General features: G+C 45.0%; 3 protein-coding genes and 1 long non-coding RNA gene across 4 annotated transcripts; 1 reads left to right on the top strand and 3 right to left on the bottom strand.

The window, feature by feature from the left end:
- Positions 1 to 1,665: 1,665 nt before the first annotated feature.
- On the bottom strand, positions 1,666 to 5,012 carry LOC114767938 (forkhead box protein I1-like). The gene is made up of 3 exons (XM_028959878.1): positions 4,888 to 5,012; positions 2,786 to 3,642; positions 1,666 to 2,449 (listed from the first exon to the last, which is right to left on the bottom strand). Exons 2-3 carry the CDS (start codon positions 3,375 to 3,377, stop codon positions 2,016 to 2,018), a joined length of 1,026 nt encoding a protein of 341 aa, XP_028815711.1. The 5' UTR covers positions 3,378 to 3,642; positions 4,888 to 5,012; the 3' UTR covers positions 1,666 to 2,015.
- A 537-nt stretch (positions 5,013 to 5,549) lies between these two features.
- LOC114767939 (uncharacterized) lies at positions 5,550 to 6,411 on the top strand. The gene is made up of 3 exons (XR_003743006.1): positions 5,550 to 5,564; positions 5,780 to 5,882; positions 6,203 to 6,411. It is a non-coding gene; the product is annotated as an uncharacterized LOC114767939 (long non-coding RNA).
- Positions 6,412 to 11,229: 4,818 nt separating this feature from the next.
- Positions 11,230 to 14,126, bottom strand: LOC114768550 (protein Wnt-8a-like). The gene is made up of 6 exons (XM_028960905.1): positions 14,087 to 14,126; positions 13,250 to 13,308; positions 12,910 to 13,048; positions 12,688 to 12,813; positions 12,306 to 12,448; positions 11,230 to 11,793 (listed from the first exon to the last, which is right to left on the bottom strand). Exons 1-6 carry the CDS (start codon positions 14,124 to 14,126, stop codon positions 11,230 to 11,232), a joined length of 1,071 nt encoding a protein of 356 aa, XP_028816738.1.
- A 1,051-nt stretch (positions 14,127 to 15,177) lies between these two features.
- On the bottom strand, positions 15,178 to 16,789 carry LOC114768278 (protein Wnt-8a-like). The gene is made up of 5 exons (XM_028960470.1): positions 16,760 to 16,789; positions 16,509 to 16,647; positions 16,290 to 16,415; positions 16,053 to 16,195; positions 15,178 to 15,840 (listed from the first exon to the last, which is right to left on the bottom strand). The coding sequence occupies exons 1-5, from the start codon at positions 16,772 to 16,774 to the stop codon at positions 15,283 to 15,285; spliced, it is 981 nt and encodes a 326-aa protein (XP_028816303.1). The 5' UTR covers positions 16,775 to 16,789; the 3' UTR covers positions 15,178 to 15,282.
- Between the last annotated feature and the right edge of the window lie 505 nt (positions 16,790 to 17,294).

The following is a 17,294-nucleotide window of genomic DNA, read 5'->3' on the forward strand; positions in this document are numbered from 1 at the left end:
TTGGGTTGCTGAGTTATAGATAAACTCTGCAGTAACGTGTGAGGTGTGTGTGCGTGTTTGTGAAGTGTGTGTGTGAGGCGGCGTTAAAGTCACCCTGAACATAACAATAAACCTAATACATAATAATAGACACTACGGAATGCAGATATGTGCCACAAATTGCATTCATAATTGAATTTCCATATTGTGTAATGCCTGTGCTTGAGTCATGACTGGGGGATTTAATTATATGTGTTTTGTAAAAGTCGGTACACAGAAGGTTTTCCAGAGAACGTCCAACCGAGCCCGTGACCTGTGACCTCAGGAAGTAAAACATCCTGTTGTTTTTAGCTCCAGTGCAGAATCTCACCCACCCACCAATAGCCTCGTACACGTCTGTCTTTCTCTCACACACATACGCACTCACATGTCCAACATGCACTTTAGATCATTGTTCAGCTGTTATCAGCAGTAATACGAGCAGAAGTCTGAAGCTGCAGATCAGGAAGATATCAAGCACACATTTTTTTTTCTAACTCACCTTCTTGTTAATGAAAGCTAATCATTGTCCATTGTGCAAATGGAGCACTGTCCTTCCAAAACAAAATCCACATTTTTATTTTTCAAGGGAAAAGGACAGTTCACCAAATAAACTGAAAAAAAAAAAAAACTTTTTATCTTTAAAATTATCTTGTCAGCCCTGGCTGTATACATGAGCGACAATGCCACTGTGTCAAACCACAGCCTGGGTTTGAGTGTGTTCAGATCTCACGTTTCTCTCAGAATCACTTCACCTGGCTGTATTGTGAATTTAATGGTTTTAAAGATGAATTAACATTGGAAAGAATTTGTAAGATGCATTTGTGCCACAAAACAGCTCAATTCTGTGATAGAAGGTCCCTTTTGTAAGTGGTGTTGTTAAAGACTGAACAGGACTGTAATTCCCAGTAGTTGCCAAGACTGCTACAGAGCCCCTAGAAATTTGGCCAATCATTTTTTCTGTCATTATGTGTTTCCAGCAGGACGTAAATCACATTGAAGTCAGGGCCACAAGGATGCCGTGCTGCACCAGAGTAAATATGTTACAAATATTTTTTATGTATACGGGTCAATAAAGTACCCACAACAGTGCGTATAAGTTTGGTAAACAGGGTCATAATGTTGTTGGGGGAAACAACGTGGCACGTGTCTAATCCAATATGGTCTGACACAGGAAAACAAGCTAAATCTCATGCCAGCACATTGCAGATGAATTGGATGAATTAGAATTACTGAATTAAAATGTCACAGCTGGTGCAATGAAAGCACAAATAGTGAGACAAGTTTTTGGGTGAGTCAGCATCAGTCAGAGTGAAGATTTAATATTCCAGGGGTGTGAATACCAGTTAACCCCCTCAACACTCCCCGCTGGTGAGTGGAGGCTCTTTTTCTCTCTCCCCCGGTCTTTCGTAATTTAAACAAGTCAAACAAGAAAAATAAAAATATCATAATTTTTTTTTTTTTTTTTTAAGCCGTGAGTGATGACAGCACAGACACACTTGTCAATTATGTTACTGACAGGCTGAAAAAGAAAGATTTAATATTAGGCAGTAATTATAGTAATATTTAATATTGTTACAGAAAATTATAATTTAGTTATTTCATAACAATTCGAATTTGTACAGCACAGTATGCATACTAACCCCTCATAATACACCTACAATTACACACCCGCACACACCTGAGCATGTGAGACAAGTGAATGGCTGTCAGCAATAATTGGAACAATCAGATCTGCATCAGCAGTTTTTCACCGTGGGAACTATTTCAACTTCCAGTCACATAAGTATGTGTGTGTGTGTTCTTGTTTGAGCAGTGTCACTGTTCTTGTTTCATTAATCCAAAGTCTATCAAATAGATATGATTTAAATGGACTTTTCATTATACTAAACACATTTTATACATTTAAGAACATTAAAGTGCTATTTAAAAACAGATTATGAGAGAAATTTTACAACAATTTCTGTCAAAATGGACAGTCTATGGTAGCCCCTGGTCTACACCTCTGCTGCATCTTGAGGGTTTTCAGTTGTGCTGCGGCTGGAGCAAAAGTGGGTGGTGCTAAACTGACCCAAGTGTGAGGGGGACAGGTGAGGCTGCGTGGAAAGAGGGGGTGTCCACTCATTTTGGCTGAAGCCCACCACCCCTCTTTGCATAAGTGGATCTCCATTGGTCTCTGACCCTGTTAACATGGTGGTCATGTTTGTCAGGAAGCTGCTCAGGCAAGGGCTGTGGTTCTCATGGACCTTCTCAGGGTTAATTGAAGTGTCACTGGTTAGGTTTGGGGGTTTAGGACTGCTCTCTGTATTTCCGCCTTCAAGCTCCGCTTCTGCTCTCATAATGTCCGATTTCCTCTTCCTCTTCCGACGGAAGTTTCCGTTGTCAAACATCTTCTCACAGTTGGGGTCTAATGTCCAGTAATTTCCTTTGCCTTTGAGGAACAGTGAGACAGATGCCCACACGACAATTAAACAGTTTTAGTCATGAACAAAATATTATTTACATTTTTACACAGTGTGATCTCTTTTGCACAGAGATGGTGGTCAGCAATTAGATAGTTTCACTTTTATTTCCACTATCAATTGGCATTATAATACCAGTGTGCTGCATTTCTGTTTTTAGAAATTATATGAAGGTGCCATTCTGGTGGGTTTATTACGTTACACGCAAAACATACCTCTAAATATTTAAGAGTTTAGTGCTTTCTTCTTAACGCTTTGCTTATTGCGTATTTGGTTGTATTGATGCAGCAAGAGAAGCTACTGACCTGGATCGTCGTCATCACGTGGAACTTTCTTGAAGCATTCATTGAGAGACAAGTTGTGCCGTATGGAGTTCTGCCAGCCAGCCTTGCTTTTGTTGTAGAATGGGAAGTTGTCCGCAACATACTGGTAGATCTGGCTGAGTGTTAGCCGTCGGTCTGGGGCCGCATGGATTGACATGGCAATGAGCGCAGAGTAGGAATACGGAGGACGGACCAGTTTCATCAGGTCCTCTTGAGAAGGAAGAGAAAACCATCCCACCTGTCCACTCGAAGTCCCACCTGAACTTGTACCAAGGTATGGCCTCTGCCCTCCATAGTGTTGGTGAATAAATGGGGTGCCTGTTCCACTTATAACCCCTGGCAGGTAAGGGGTCCCCTTAATCCCGGTGTTGCCAAACCACAGATAGGGGTTGGGTGCAGAGGTGTAGTCAGGTAGGTCGTATGATGAGGGAGCGCTGCGCTGAGGGCTGGGTAGCGATGGAGAAAGAAAAAAGTCTTCTCCATAGAGGCTGATCTCTGGAGGCTCCTGACCAAGGCTGGGAAATTGGGGGCTGCACTGATTGGGTGATTCTCCCAAGATGTCAAATGATGCCATGTTTTGCGTGTCAGAACATCTAGTGCTCCAAGAAAAGTACTCCTCTTCTCCAGTTGTTTCACTTCTTGTTAAAAAACTATCTGTAAAAGTTGATCTTTTGTCTCTTCAGTAATTTCTGTTGTAAATATAATCCCTCTGACTGCTCTGATGTTTTGCTGCCACTGCCATCCGTGTGCATCTCCTCCTGGTCTTACCTGTCTTATTTATGCCTACCTTGCAACAAGTTATAGTTTTCTCATTGGTCCTCCTGTGATGGAATCATTAACTAGGGAGAAAGGGTATGCATCATTGTCATAGGTGGTAAGTTATGCATACAGGACATTATTGAGCTGAAATTCAGAAGTTTAAAGCAAGTTAATTCAATGATTGGTCTGACTTCAATGATTGGTCTGAATCAAAGAATTAGAAACAATTATAATCCTCCTTTGTTAATTGTTAGAATTCGTATTATTATCATTAGTAGTAGTAGTAGTAGAAGTAGTAGTTGTAGTACAGATTTACATTTGATTTTTAGATACTGGTCTTGTGGGGAAATGTTACAACTTGCTTTTGAGTATGTTGCCAGGCCCTCTGCAAAGTTGTACCACCAATCAAAGTTCCACCAAGCTCGCGAAAACTGATTATTAAAAAATAATTAGAAATGTTCAGATTTGTCCAATAGGATAAATATGGGGCTGTCCTGTTGGGTGTTCATGATAGACTTTGACTGGAATTACGAAGTCAACTGAGGAATGTGATGGCCACATATGTCATTATTGAACACCATGGCTGGATTTTCTGTCCCTACGGATTACAAAACGAATATTCATTCATATACTCGTACACAAATACACACATTTGATCTTTTTTGCAAAGAACTTCTGAGCGTGTTATTTTTTACCATATCTGGCAACCCAGTTGAAGGGCTCTTTTTCTAACCGGAGCGACATTTTGCCACAACACCGTAACAGCGTGTTCGTTGAGTCAGACCGAAGCGCGAATCTTTGACGTCGTTTCAGTCCTGTTTTAACCTTCAACGTAAGTTTGAAAAATGTATTTAAAAAAAAACACTAAAGAAAATGAGGCCGGAAGTGTTCCGAAAAATGCTTAAAGGTTTCTCATTAAATTCATTCGAACCCCTCAGTTGCTGTTACGTTTTGAGGGCGAAAAGTCAGACGTTATGTCGGATTTAGTTACATTTGGATGGATTGACTCTAAATTCCAACTTCACTGGATAGATATTTTTTATTAGTATAACTAACATAGCTGAGGTTATGAAAAAATAATACTGCTTTTTGGTCAATGGCATTAAAAAAATTAAATATTAATTCAATTTGTTCTGAACCAAGGTCAGTTTTTACCCTCTCTTCCTTAGTGCTACGGTGTCAGGGTTGCACAAAACAAATTTGAACTATTTAGCCGAACAGCGGTGCCCTGCACTTATTAAGTATCTGGTGAGCCATGAAGTCGGCCCTCCCTGACGTGGACCACACGACCACCCCATTCCTGGCCCACCTTGTGCACAACTTACCAGACTGATGTGCTGTTTTAAAGATGACCGACTCGCCATCAGATGCCGGCCTTCAGGGAAGCGGCTCTGCGGACAATCTGCAGTTAAACAAAGAGCTGGAGCGAGTGATCGAGGCCACGGAAAACACAGCAGGTATAGCTGGTAGAGGCCGTCTACCATCCACACAGAACAAGGTGTAGGGTTCACGGGAATGCTGTTCTCCAGAGCAAGCTTCTTAAATTCTCTGTGTCCAACAAGTAGGGGTGTATCTTTCCACAGTTGTACCATCACAGATTAAATGTACAATATTTGCCAAACCTTCCGCAGATTATCTCACCTACCTGTGTTTTTTACCTGTAATGTCCCAGTTTAACTCCACCTCAATTAGTTGAGCAGAGATTGGTTAAACTCATTGGTTAAACTTAGGTGTGTGTGTGTGTGCGTGTATATATATATAAAAAAATTTTGACTAACAAATATTGGAAGCTGTTAAGTCTATTTTCTGAAGCCAAGGTGAACAGGTTTTCTCTCTGCCTGTTCACAGTGCAATTGACCTGGATGGCATACGACATGGTTGTGCTCCGCTCCGACCCCGAAAGACAGACCTCACTCAGAAGGTTGATGGAAGAGATCCGCAGGTGTGAGGAGGTCCTGCGTCCCTCCGCGGAACCTTCTGAGTGACCCTTCAGCCGAGTGGGGTGTGTTGTGGGAACGATGCGATTTGCATTTGTCTTATTTCTGTCTTTCTTTTTTAGCCCAATAAAGTGTTCCCTGACATTGAGTGATGCAGTTTGTTGACAAAACCACAACATACACCAGACCAACTAATGATCAATGTGATAGATTCATGTTGTGTAAGAGTGTGATGGGTTAATCATGGTGGTTTTTTTTCTGTTTTTTGCTTTAATTTTAGATGGACGGAGCGGAGGACCGTTCGGAGGGGTGTGAGATCGCGGCACTGGAAAGCATGCTCAGGCAGCTGGACTCTCTTTCCACTCAGCTGGAGTACATGGCAGGTGTGTGAAGTAGTAGAGGCCAATTAGCTCCACCATAAGCTGCCATGGACCTGCCAGGGCTTCAAGCTGTTAATTTCCTCCAGCTTCCTTGCTCTCATTCATTCACTCTATTCAGTGTATAAATGCATTTATGTCACAGTCGCATTAAAAAGACCAATCACTTGCAATAGACTTATTTACTCATGTAGAGATTTATACTCTGTAACAGTTTTGAACATTGTAATAAATAATAGAGAAAAGATTAATAAGTCATGGGTGTATAAGAATTTCTATGATAGATTTTAGATGTTACGCTTGTGCTTCTGTTTGTGTGTGTTAAGGGCATGCTGAGCTCCTGCTGTGTGACCTCACAGTGTGTTTCACACACCCAGAGGTGTCTGCGCTAATGCACGTTGAAGAGGATCCAAACTCATCGAACTCCCCAGCTTTTTTTGCCCCGACGTTTTCCACCCCGTACCACATCGGAACCCAACACCGGCACAGTGTGACAGCTCAAACACAGTCACATGATCTACACACACAAGACAAGTCCAGTAACACAGTTTTTCATTAGCTTTTTAAACTGCTGACTCAGTAAAATGTTGTTCTTAATACCTTGAAACCATTTGTAGTACATTTAATGTTAACAGGTTCAAGATCTTGTTTGCTGTTGCAGTAGTTCTCCTTTAATGTTATAGTTTGAATTTGAAAGTGACTATACATGTATTTATAGTTTGATAAGATATTTGCTATGTGATGAGTAAATGTTGGCTGCCACACAAGTCAAAATCCTGCAGGGTACAGAAGACAGCACTGCCGCTGAGCCTTGATGTCTTGGTCCAAAGCGTCAATCAGCAGGAGTTCTGTGGTGCTGAAGTGACTGATAATGTCCTTTACACTGGAGAAAGCCTGAAACGCACACGCCATTGCCGAAAACCAGTAACCGGCACCCAAAAACCAAGTGTTAATTTTTTTTCCAACTGCCTCTAAGCTGTGCCGCCCTCTTGTGGTTGCTGCCACGTGATTGGTTCATCAGGGAGGATTCCCTGCTGCTCACCTCGGTGCTCTTCAGCCCAGTTCCCAGGACGTAGCTCCGCAGGTTGCCTTGGTAACGGATCTGTATGTTGTAGACTTTGTTCTGGTTGAGGACCATGAGTGTGTAGGACTGGTTGCTGGAACCCATCGAGGAAGGCGCCATCCTACACACTCAGGGAGAGTTTATATTTTGTGTAGTGCCTGATGGCCAGTGCTGTTATTGTGCGCCTGCGTTTGTGTGCACTGTATGGAGACGCACCAGGTTAATGTTTCTGAGAGTGTTCTAGGCTTCATTGCTACACAACTGCCCTACGTACCACCTGTGGTCCATCTTCTAACACACCAACACACACACAATAAAGATGATCAGTCCCTGTGACAATAGACGTGTGAAGAACCCTTTATATGTTTAACAATAGTTTGTCTGAATGGCAAGAATGTCTCGTTTATCAGTAAGTCAACTGGCCTGGAAGGGACCTGCAAAAATTACGTAAAGCAGTTTATAATACGTTTATAAAGATTTGGTTACGATTGCACACACAGCTTCCACAAATATGTCTAGATATTGGTTTACCTATATTCACTCAAACCCAGTCCGAGATTCTTGTTGATCAGACCCGTGCTGGAAATGACAGAACTCAAATTAAATTCAAAATGCCTAATGCCTAATGAATCGGTTAATTTGATGTCCACAATTACACATACGCCTAATTAGACACTTTATCTGCATTTATTTTAATGAAGAAAACACTTGCACAGGTTGCTTTTTGTTAAATTGGTGGCACACTTGTCGGCTGGCAAATGCTGATGAGCTTACCATCACCACCTACTCAAACAGTGACGTTGATTATAGCACAATAAACGCCAATTTGCTGAATACTCAAGAGCCTTATCCTACCTGATTGGCTCGGTTCTCTACTGCGTGGCTTTGTCCTTTAGACAACATGTTTAAGTGAAAATATATTTTTGAAGAAACAGGAGTTTACCTGGTGTGATAATGTGGCATTGTTCGTGCTGGATCGAGGCAGAGACATTTACATGTTTAACAATCGGATAGTTTCTGTAAGTAGGCGCTGTCTTCGGTTCACTTGCTTGTGTTGTGGAAGCATAGTGTCGTCTCTGGGGTGCCTGAGGGGTGTGAGGTCTACTATCATTATCTACACATACAAACACACGCGCTGAGAGGAAGTAGTCCAGTGTTGTGTGTGACTTTTTTTGCTGCATGTAATATGTGTGTATGTAATATGTCGCTGCAATGATGGGCATTCACTGACCTGAAACAGGAGATTGTGCTGACCAACCAATTGGCTGGTGGATGCCGAATTAATACCTGTGTCTCTGTACCATTTTTCTCGGTATATCTGTCTTCTCTCTGATTGTAAATGATGTAAAGATACCTATATAATCCTCTGGCCGCTGCATGGTCAAAGGCCGTGGGATCTCAAGGAGGGGTTTCATAATCATGAGTGTCACCTTGCTCTTCATCGCTGATGACCACAATGTAGGGGTCATCAGCTTTAAACTCATCCAGGTCTTCGTAGATATCGTCAACATTATGGGAACAGCATTCTCACTCACTGCAGTATAACTTTAGAGATTTCAAAACCAAGATGAAATCACTATTGAGTGTCTGATTACTTTAACAAACAGTGCTGGAAGCAGTGTGATTAAATAAATCATTTTCAATATTCCGATGCACTGGGTAAGTGTATTTTGACAATGACTTTGTTGCTTTGGCATTTCTGACCTACGGAATTACAGGAGAGAGTGATTGGGGAAATGTATTCACACGTAAAGAGAAAAATTTTGGCTAATTGCGCTTTTCCCACCAGTACCTCCCTCCTGTTCTTTTACTCTGGTTTATGGCACTGCACACAACAGATCTTACTCCAACCAATAATAAGAACAACAGTCGGTTTCTGACCAAAGCCAGTCCTGGGCATGCTTCACATTTCAATATTTCAGCAGTTTTTAATCAACCTGAAATGTGACCACACCTCCATCCTGCCCACGTTATCTGATGTCAATAAGCTAATGATTCATATTTTCTCATATTGCATTATTTTCCACAACCTTTAACACCTAACTAATTGCAAATCATTTTAGAATGAATGTTCCACAGTTCTGCCTAATGCTGGGTATGGGTAACCTACAAGATGTGCACTTGGGGAAATGTTTGTAAATCTCTTGGTCATCTCTGCAGCCACCATTAATCACTAATCAGTTTCTGGCCATTAATAAAGGGAAAGAAGAACATACAGCTGCACTACATGGTGGAGATACGGGGTAGGGGTCTATAGTGAACAGGCCAATGTAGTTGTGGACACCACATACATTTGAAATGTAGAAATCACACATATACAGTGTGTGTGTCAAAATGTAGAGCAGATGTAGTGCAGTATTGAGAACCATACAAAAATTGGAATTGGTGTTCTTCACCACATTGTCACAGCCATGGAGCTTCATCTGAGAACACACATAAACAATAAATGATGTTGATTGTTTTGTAAAAAATTAACTTGATCACGCAGGAAATTAGGCCCAGATCAGACTGTATGTTCAAGACCTGCTTCTGTCTTAAATTGCAGCCAAAGGCTGTGATGTTGACTGAACCCATGCTGGTGTAATTACAGTGTAATGTGTTTACTATTTCTGTGATGAAAGTACTTTAGATATTGGAAATGCTGATTGTACAATGTTGTAGAGGTTCCTATTGACATGAAGTAAGTTTTTATCCTGATTATTTGTGAATCATTATAGAGATATTATTATCTGTTTTGTACACTTTGTGAATTGTATTTCAAGTAACAAATGGTATCATAAATGCCACCCATAATTAGACAAACAAACAGTCTCCAAGCCTTAGGCTGTATAGATCAGTGACTGGGGCTCAGCAACTGTGCCTCAGAGCAGTCCAAGGACCCTTATCAAAAACACTTTTTTTAGTGTATTTTGCAGTCTGCATGGAGTTTCATGTTGATAAGTGACCAGATAACCTTGCAATCATTCCCAATGATTAACTCCTGACTGTCCTGTATTTGATCCTAAAAGGAGGGGGAAACTAAATCGGAACATGGTGCAAAAAAAAAGAGAAATTATTTGGCGACGCTGCAACGCATGACAGACAGACGCCTTGTGATCGTACGTCGTACGTTGACGTCGCCGCCATATTGCGAGTGGCTCTTCTCTTCTATCTTGTATGTAAAAGTAAATAATTCATCACTATAGGTTTCGTAGTACACACGCAAAACACGTGTATGTCAAAAGATTTTTGCAAGCTGTTGTGTTCTGCCTGCACGCGACGAATCCCGTTATGCTCTAATGCAAATGCACCCCCAGCCCCCTCTCGCCGTTCGACCATCCTGGTTTTTTTTTCATGTATTTTTTTTCTCGCGAGATCAGAATCTGGCGCTTCCGCAGCTTCCCAGATTCAAAGCCCGTCCGCGCATATGCGCTCGGTGGGGTTCGCTTTGATTCCTTGTCATGCAGCCCGGGCCGTCGGCGCAGCGGTGGGTCTGTGCGCCGCCGAATAAACACGGGCAGACACGCGGCCGCTTCCTCCGCTCCCGGCGGCGGGTTTTGTCCCGCGGAAGCCGGCCCCGTGCAGATGTACGGGCCCGCATATCAAAGTGGCGCTAAATCAGCGCTGCGAGGTGTGAATCGCTACACGACGATAATCCCTTCTAGTGGATTCAGTGGGATTCCCGTATTCATCGCGCCGCGGCGATCGGGCGCTTCCCACGGGCCTTGGACGTAAATACACACTCGTCATTTCTGCTTCGTCCAAATTAAATGGCCTGTGGCTTTTAATCACTTTATGACATTCGCGTGCAAGCTGCTCACAATAAACGTTTCGATTAATTTATTCACATCACAAATATTTAAATAGCCTATAAATATTTTTTTTTCACAGAACTAAGCAGATTTGACAGACGTGGCATAAAAAAAGTGCACAAATTACAAAAATCCAGCAGGCACTGCTGCATGAGATGCAGGCCGAAATGTTTCTATTTACACAACTGCCCCCACGATCCCTTTCCCGTGTCACAGAAGTCTGGTTCATGCTGTCATACGAGGCACAATATTACGTCAAATAACAACTGGCAGCGAAAAGCCCGTTTCTTGAACCTATACAACCGTTGTGATGTAATCTGTTGATGCCTGATACCTCAACTCAGCCATTCATAATTACTCACAATTAATCAGACAGTTCCGCATTGACACCAAGGACTTCCTCAATTAAAACATCACGTGGGCATGAGTTTAGGTTTAGGTTTGCGCCTTAAGGTGAGACTGGGCCAGAGTTGAGGATTTGTCCCTGGAACCGTGGTGGTCAGTGCACTGACTTGTTCCCGTTACCACGTCGCTTGTGCTGTCCATGGCTCCCGGTTCTCCTCGCGCACACGTGTTTCACCGTGACCTGCGTGCACGTGTCGCACTTGACGGTGCAGCACCAGTGGAACTTGCAGTTGCAGCTGCTGGCGGTCTCCGTGCGCCGCTCCTCCACGCGCAGGCCGCACTCGTGGCACAGCCGCCGGCAGCTGCGCCGCTCCCACTGCGACAGGCTGTCCCTGCTCTGCACGCACTCGCGGCCCTCGGTGCCGTGCAGGCCCAGGCTCAGGTTGCGGGCGCAGTAGTCGGGCGAGTCCTCCAGGTAGATGAGCTCGGTGCGGGCGATGCTGCTGAACGCGTCCACGATGGCCCCGCGGTTTTCTGCGCTGTTGCCTGCACGGATCCTCCTCTTGTCCATCTCCAGCTTTTGGGCCTGGTCGTGTTTGACCTTGAGGTGGTTGCCAACGTCGCGGAAGTCGGACAGCTGCATCCAGCAGGTCTGGATGCTGCAGCTCTCCGACATGCCATGGCATCTGCAGATGCGCTTCATTGTCGATTTCACCGCCTGTCAGAAGAGAGTAGCACTTTAGCACAGTAGCTCCTCACTGAGCCAAGAATTTACAATGTACAGCTTGCTTGTTGTGTCATATGTTGTCCATTCTAGTCCCTGTTTGGAAAGTCTACATCAAACATCATATTCAATTTCTGATATGAAAAATCAAACAGAATCCACCACCCCTGACCTCATAATTCAAAATGGCTCCACCGTGCATCAACGGTGAATTAAAAAGTGTTAGTTATATGCCATTCTGTTTTTACATGCCTCTTCCATGCCTCGTACAAACAGGTATCTCTGAACATGCTGCCATGTTTTTCCTTGGCCTTGCTAACACGGGCTAACAAGCAGCAGGTACTGCTCACAATGGCTCAAAGCGGCAATGGGCTGCTGTTCGTGTTTGTTTCTGAACGGTAAGCTCATTTTTACAATACAAATGGTTGCAATCAGGGCGCTTCACATCATTCCTTGCATGGCCTGATCTTCAGATAGTGAACATGTAAAGTTTCCTTTTGACTCACCAGTCGGCCCGCTTCGTTGTTGTGCAGGTTAACCGCAGCTCTGGAGTCTTGTCCCGTCTCAAGCGCGTCTATGTACTGCTTGGAAATCCGGTCGCCAAAGTCAACGTCGTCACTGCAGCCTCCCCACAGCCAACCGCGGCCCCCTGCACGAAGCAGTCGTAATTAATCCCAAATGATTTCTTTAGGACGCGCAGGACAAAACCAGGTCAACGTACGTTCTGCCCTACCCCTGACCCCTTACATTAACGGTTCGGTGACTATGCCTTACTAGCAGGAGTCAGGGATGCTCTGGCGTGGTTCGAATTGCAAACGTCTGAATAAGATTTCCATGGACGAGCGTCACAAGCGCAAAGAGATATGAACGCAGTCGCGAATATCTCACCAATTTTGCCATTTCTGGAGTTGTCGCAGCCGCAGTTGACAAGCTCTCCCAGGCTGCAGTTCCTGGTGAGGGTGTACATGATCCCAGCGGCGCGTATCGCGTGGACGAAAGACATCTCTCTTGTAGCTGTGGGAGACGCATTATAAGTGATCTGAGCCCGTTGCTCTTGTGTTTTTCTTGCCAGAAGCGGTGATATGGGCTTTAGCTCCATGTCATACGTACCGCTGCGAGGCGCTCTCGGGGCGGACAGCTGAAGGGCGCTCTCGGGACAGTTCCACCTGTCCCACGCAAACTGGTACTTACACTCCTGGATGCCGCTTTGCGCGCCGGCTTGCACGCTGCTTGTATAAGTCAGAGGGGCCTGGTGAAACAAACACGGCCATATTTTTAAGTTTACAGTAATAACTTGATATATGCAGAATCTGCAGTTAAAAACGCCGCCTGGTGCATTACCCTAGACTTGTATTGATTCGTGGCCACAGATAGAATGTGTAAATGGTAATGGTAATAGCATTTCAGAACACGAGCTGGCCATTTTGAAGCAGATGAGCCAGCTATTTACCTTTGGTGCCGTCAAGAGGACATTGTTGAGAGCCCTGGAATGAGAAAAGAGGGAGAAAGCTATAAGACACGGTGAAATCTGACAACAATACGGACCAGACGTTTGGGCCAAAGTTAAGATGACAAAAATAACAAATTGAACAAGTCTTCTGCAAAGTTGTTTTAGAAAAAAAACTTTAGCAGAAGACTCAAGACCTTTTTATTGTCATTGTACAGTTTCCTGGACAACAAAAGTCCACTAAGGTTCAAGAAAGTGCCACATGTCAGTACAATGGAAGAGTACGCGAGCATTATAAAGGAAATAAATAGTTGATATAGAGTATATAACAAACAAAGACTAAGTAGAGCATTGCTGCAGACTGTAAAATGTTGAAAACTAATCAGGTACATTTGTTTAAATATTTTTTACAATGCAATTTAGCAAGAAATAAAGTCCTTTTGTGTTTGATGGCATGATAATTTAGACAGAGTTGCCTGTGATACAGCTAGAAATTATCTAAGGCTACGTTTAGTTAGCAAAAAGCTCTTTTAAATTCCCCTGGTAAAATAAAATTGCTTACATGCCTATATTGTAACTGAATTGCAGGTTTCTTCCAGATACTAAATTCTAATTTGTCATCAGAAATTGCAATGCTGGAATAGAGAATAAAAATCATTACCAAGCACGTCCCGGCAGAACTCTTTGGCATAGGATGAAGATCAGGCAGCAGATGATGGCGTGGGCCATGGCTTTCTGTTTTGGAGCTTGAAGCATCTGACCACTGCTCACAAAGTTTGGCTGTAATTTAAACTGGAATGGCGGGGCCGGGGGGTGGAGCTGCCAGTTTGGGGGTCTCACCTTTTGTCCTGGGGATCAGGGCCAGATGATTGGCGCTCATTGGGTGTTAGGGGAAACGCCTAAGAGTGACATCAAAGGAGGGGGGGTTCAAGATTTCACAGTTTATTTGTCGACATGACACTTAATCACTTAAATCACTTAATCCAGGGTTCCCACGGAGCAAATTCCACAATAAAAACATTGCACAAGCCTACTGGTGGTTTCGTCTCATTGAACGGCCAATTGTATGATTTTTTACCAAAACACTACAATGAATTTGTAAAGCACTAAATAATTCTTTAAAATGTTTTTGAATTTGGATGTTATCATTTTATTGCATTTACATTACATTTACGGCATTTATCAGATGCCCTTATCCACAGGGAGTTACAATCAGTAGTTACAGGGACAGTCAACCCCCCCCCCCCCCCCCCCCCCCCCCCCCCCGGGAGCAACTTAGGGTTAAGCGTCTTGCTCAGGGACAAAATGGTTGTAAGTGGGATTTGAACCTGTAAGTGGGTCTTCTGGTTCATAGGCAAGTGAGTTACCCACTAGGCTACTACCACCCTAGTGCAGGATTACTGCACCTCACGCTGGGTACATGACAAATAAAGATGTACAGGGTGGGCCATTTATATGGATACACTTTAGTAAAATGGGGATGGTTGGTGAAATTAACGTCCTGTTTGTGGCACATTAGTATATGTGAGGGGGCAAACTTTTCAAGATGGGTGGTGACCCTAGTGGCCATTTTGAAGCCGGTCATCTTGGATCCAACTTTTGTTTTCTCAATAGGAAGAGGGTCATGTGACACATCAAATTTATTGGTAATTTCACAAGAAAAACAATGGTGTTAACGTAACTTTATTCTTTATTTTTTTTTTTTTACAAGTTATTTACAAGTTTCTGACCACTTCTAAAATGTCACCAACCATTCCCATTTTATTAAGGGCCCACCCTGTACATTTTGAAAGATTTGGTAATATTTTATTCTGTTATTACAGCATTATATAAAAAAAAGTCACATAAATGCTTCGAATTGGTACGAGTCGCGGAGACTCCGACGCAACCGTAATTCTTAAATAATAGCCTATGTAAACCCTGGTCCTGGCGAGAACGACAAAAGTGCCATGAAGTCCACGTGAAGTTTGGGAACCGAGGCCCAGGTGGCCTGGCCTCCAGAAGTGCTCCGGCGGGCCCTCCGCCCCGCGCGCGGGTCACCCGTGGTGCCTCCGCCGCGCGTCGCCCTTGCCGCGGCGGCCCTTGCCGCGCCGGGCGCAGTGGTGCTTGGTGACGGCCTGCGTGCACGTGTCGCACTTGACGGTGCAGCACCAGTGGAACTTGCAGTTGCAGCTGCTGACGGTCTCCGTGCGCCGCTCCTCGACGCGCAGGCCGCACTCGTGGCACAGCCGCCGGCAGCTGCGCCGCTCCCACTGCGACAGGCCGTCGCCGCTGTGCACGCACTCGCGGCCCTCGGTGCCGTGCAGGCCCAGGCTCAGGTTGCGGGCGCAGTAGTCGGGCGAGTCCTCCAGGTAGATGAGCTCGGTGCGGGCGATGCTGCCGACGGCGTCCGCGACGGCGCCGCGGCCGTCCGCGCTGTTGCCGGCGCGCAGGCGCCGCTTGTCCATCTCCAGCTTCTGCGCCTGGTCGTGCTTGATTTTCAGGTAGTTGCCCACGTCGCGGAAGTCGGACAGCTGCAGCCAGCAGGTCTGGATGCTGCAGCTGCCGGAGACGCCGTGGCACTTGCACGAGCGCTTCATGGTCCCCCGGACGGCCTGGCCGGGACACGAAAATAACCCAAAACGGTCACCGAATGACAGTTTGTAATATTGCATGTATTTTCACTTCCTGCATGCAGTATTTGAACCATAAAATATGGGACACGTGTTAAATGGCGATTTTTTTTTTTGTTTTCTTTTATTTCATTTATTTTTATATCAAATATATTTATATAATAGCCAGGCCTTCCGAGGCGCCGAACACTCACCTGTCGACCAGCTTCGTTGTTGTGCAGGTTGACTGCGGCCCGGGAGTCATGGCCGATCTCCAGGGCGTCCACGAACTGCTTGGAGATCTTCTCCCCGAAGTCCGCGTTGTCACTGCAGCCGCCCCAGATCCAGCCTCGGCCCCCTGCCAACGCGCGGAGACACGGCGACACTTTAGTACGCGCGCGGTGCAGTAACGCAAGTTCATTGCCTTGTAATGGACAGGAACCACAACTCGCCTATTTTGCCCACATTGGAGTCATCACAGCCGCAGTGGCTGAAGTCCCCCATGCTGCAGTTCTTGGAGAGGGTGTACATCACTCCTGCGGCGTTGATGGCATTGACAAACGCCGTCTCCCGAGTAGCTGTCATCGCGAAAAGAAGAACGTTGAATGAACCAAAACGCACAACATTTGCGGCTCTGGGTCCGAGGCATGTTTTTTTTACGATCTCCTTACCACTTCGAAGCCTGTTGTGATTAGGTAGCTGAATCTCGCGCTCAGGACAGTTCCACCTGTCCCATGCAAACTGGTACTTGCACTCCTCGATGCCCCTACGTGCACCGGCCTGCACGCTGCCCGAGAAGGTGACATAAGCCTAAAATGTACGAGAACGTGCAAGAAATCAGTAAAATCTGGTTCGATGTCGTAGTAATGAAAACAGTCTTCCCCGAATGTCGGAATGTTGGAAAGAAAGACCCGTAACGCACCTTTGGTCCCGTCATCAAGAAGTTGTTAGCAGACCTGTAGAGAAATACATAGAAGGGGAAAAAAATGAATTACAAATGATCCTGGATCAATGCAGTTGTAATTAGCGATTTCCCAGTGGTGGGGTCAGCACCTACCAGGCCCTGGCAGCGAGCAGGTGGCAGCATGCGGACAGCACCGCTGTGGCGAGCACCGTCCTGTAACCGGACATCGCTTTCCCGGTGCGAGGCGAGCGGATGGCGTCGCTTCCAAAACACGGATAAAGAAATGGAGTGACATCTCTCGCACGGGGTCAGCGCATTTATACAGCCACGCTCCCGGGCCACCCCCACCGGCCTTCGCATTTCGTCGTGAAGTGACAGGAGGAGGGGGGCCTGGTCGCACTTCAAAGCATCACATACATTTACTGGGAACGTCTATTTCTGCCATTTTCCCACACTGATTACGCCTACGTGAATTCTACCATCAGAATTACATGCTTAATACTTTGAGGGTGAGAGAATCATAACGTGGTGTCTGATATCAGCCTGGAAACCC

Source organism: Denticeps clupeoides, chromosome 18, assembly GCF_900700375.1.
Source record: "Denticeps clupeoides chromosome 18, fDenClu1.1, whole genome shotgun sequence".
Classification (NCBI taxonomy): domain Eukaryota; kingdom Metazoa; phylum Chordata; class Actinopteri; order Clupeiformes; family Denticipitidae; genus Denticeps; species Denticeps clupeoides.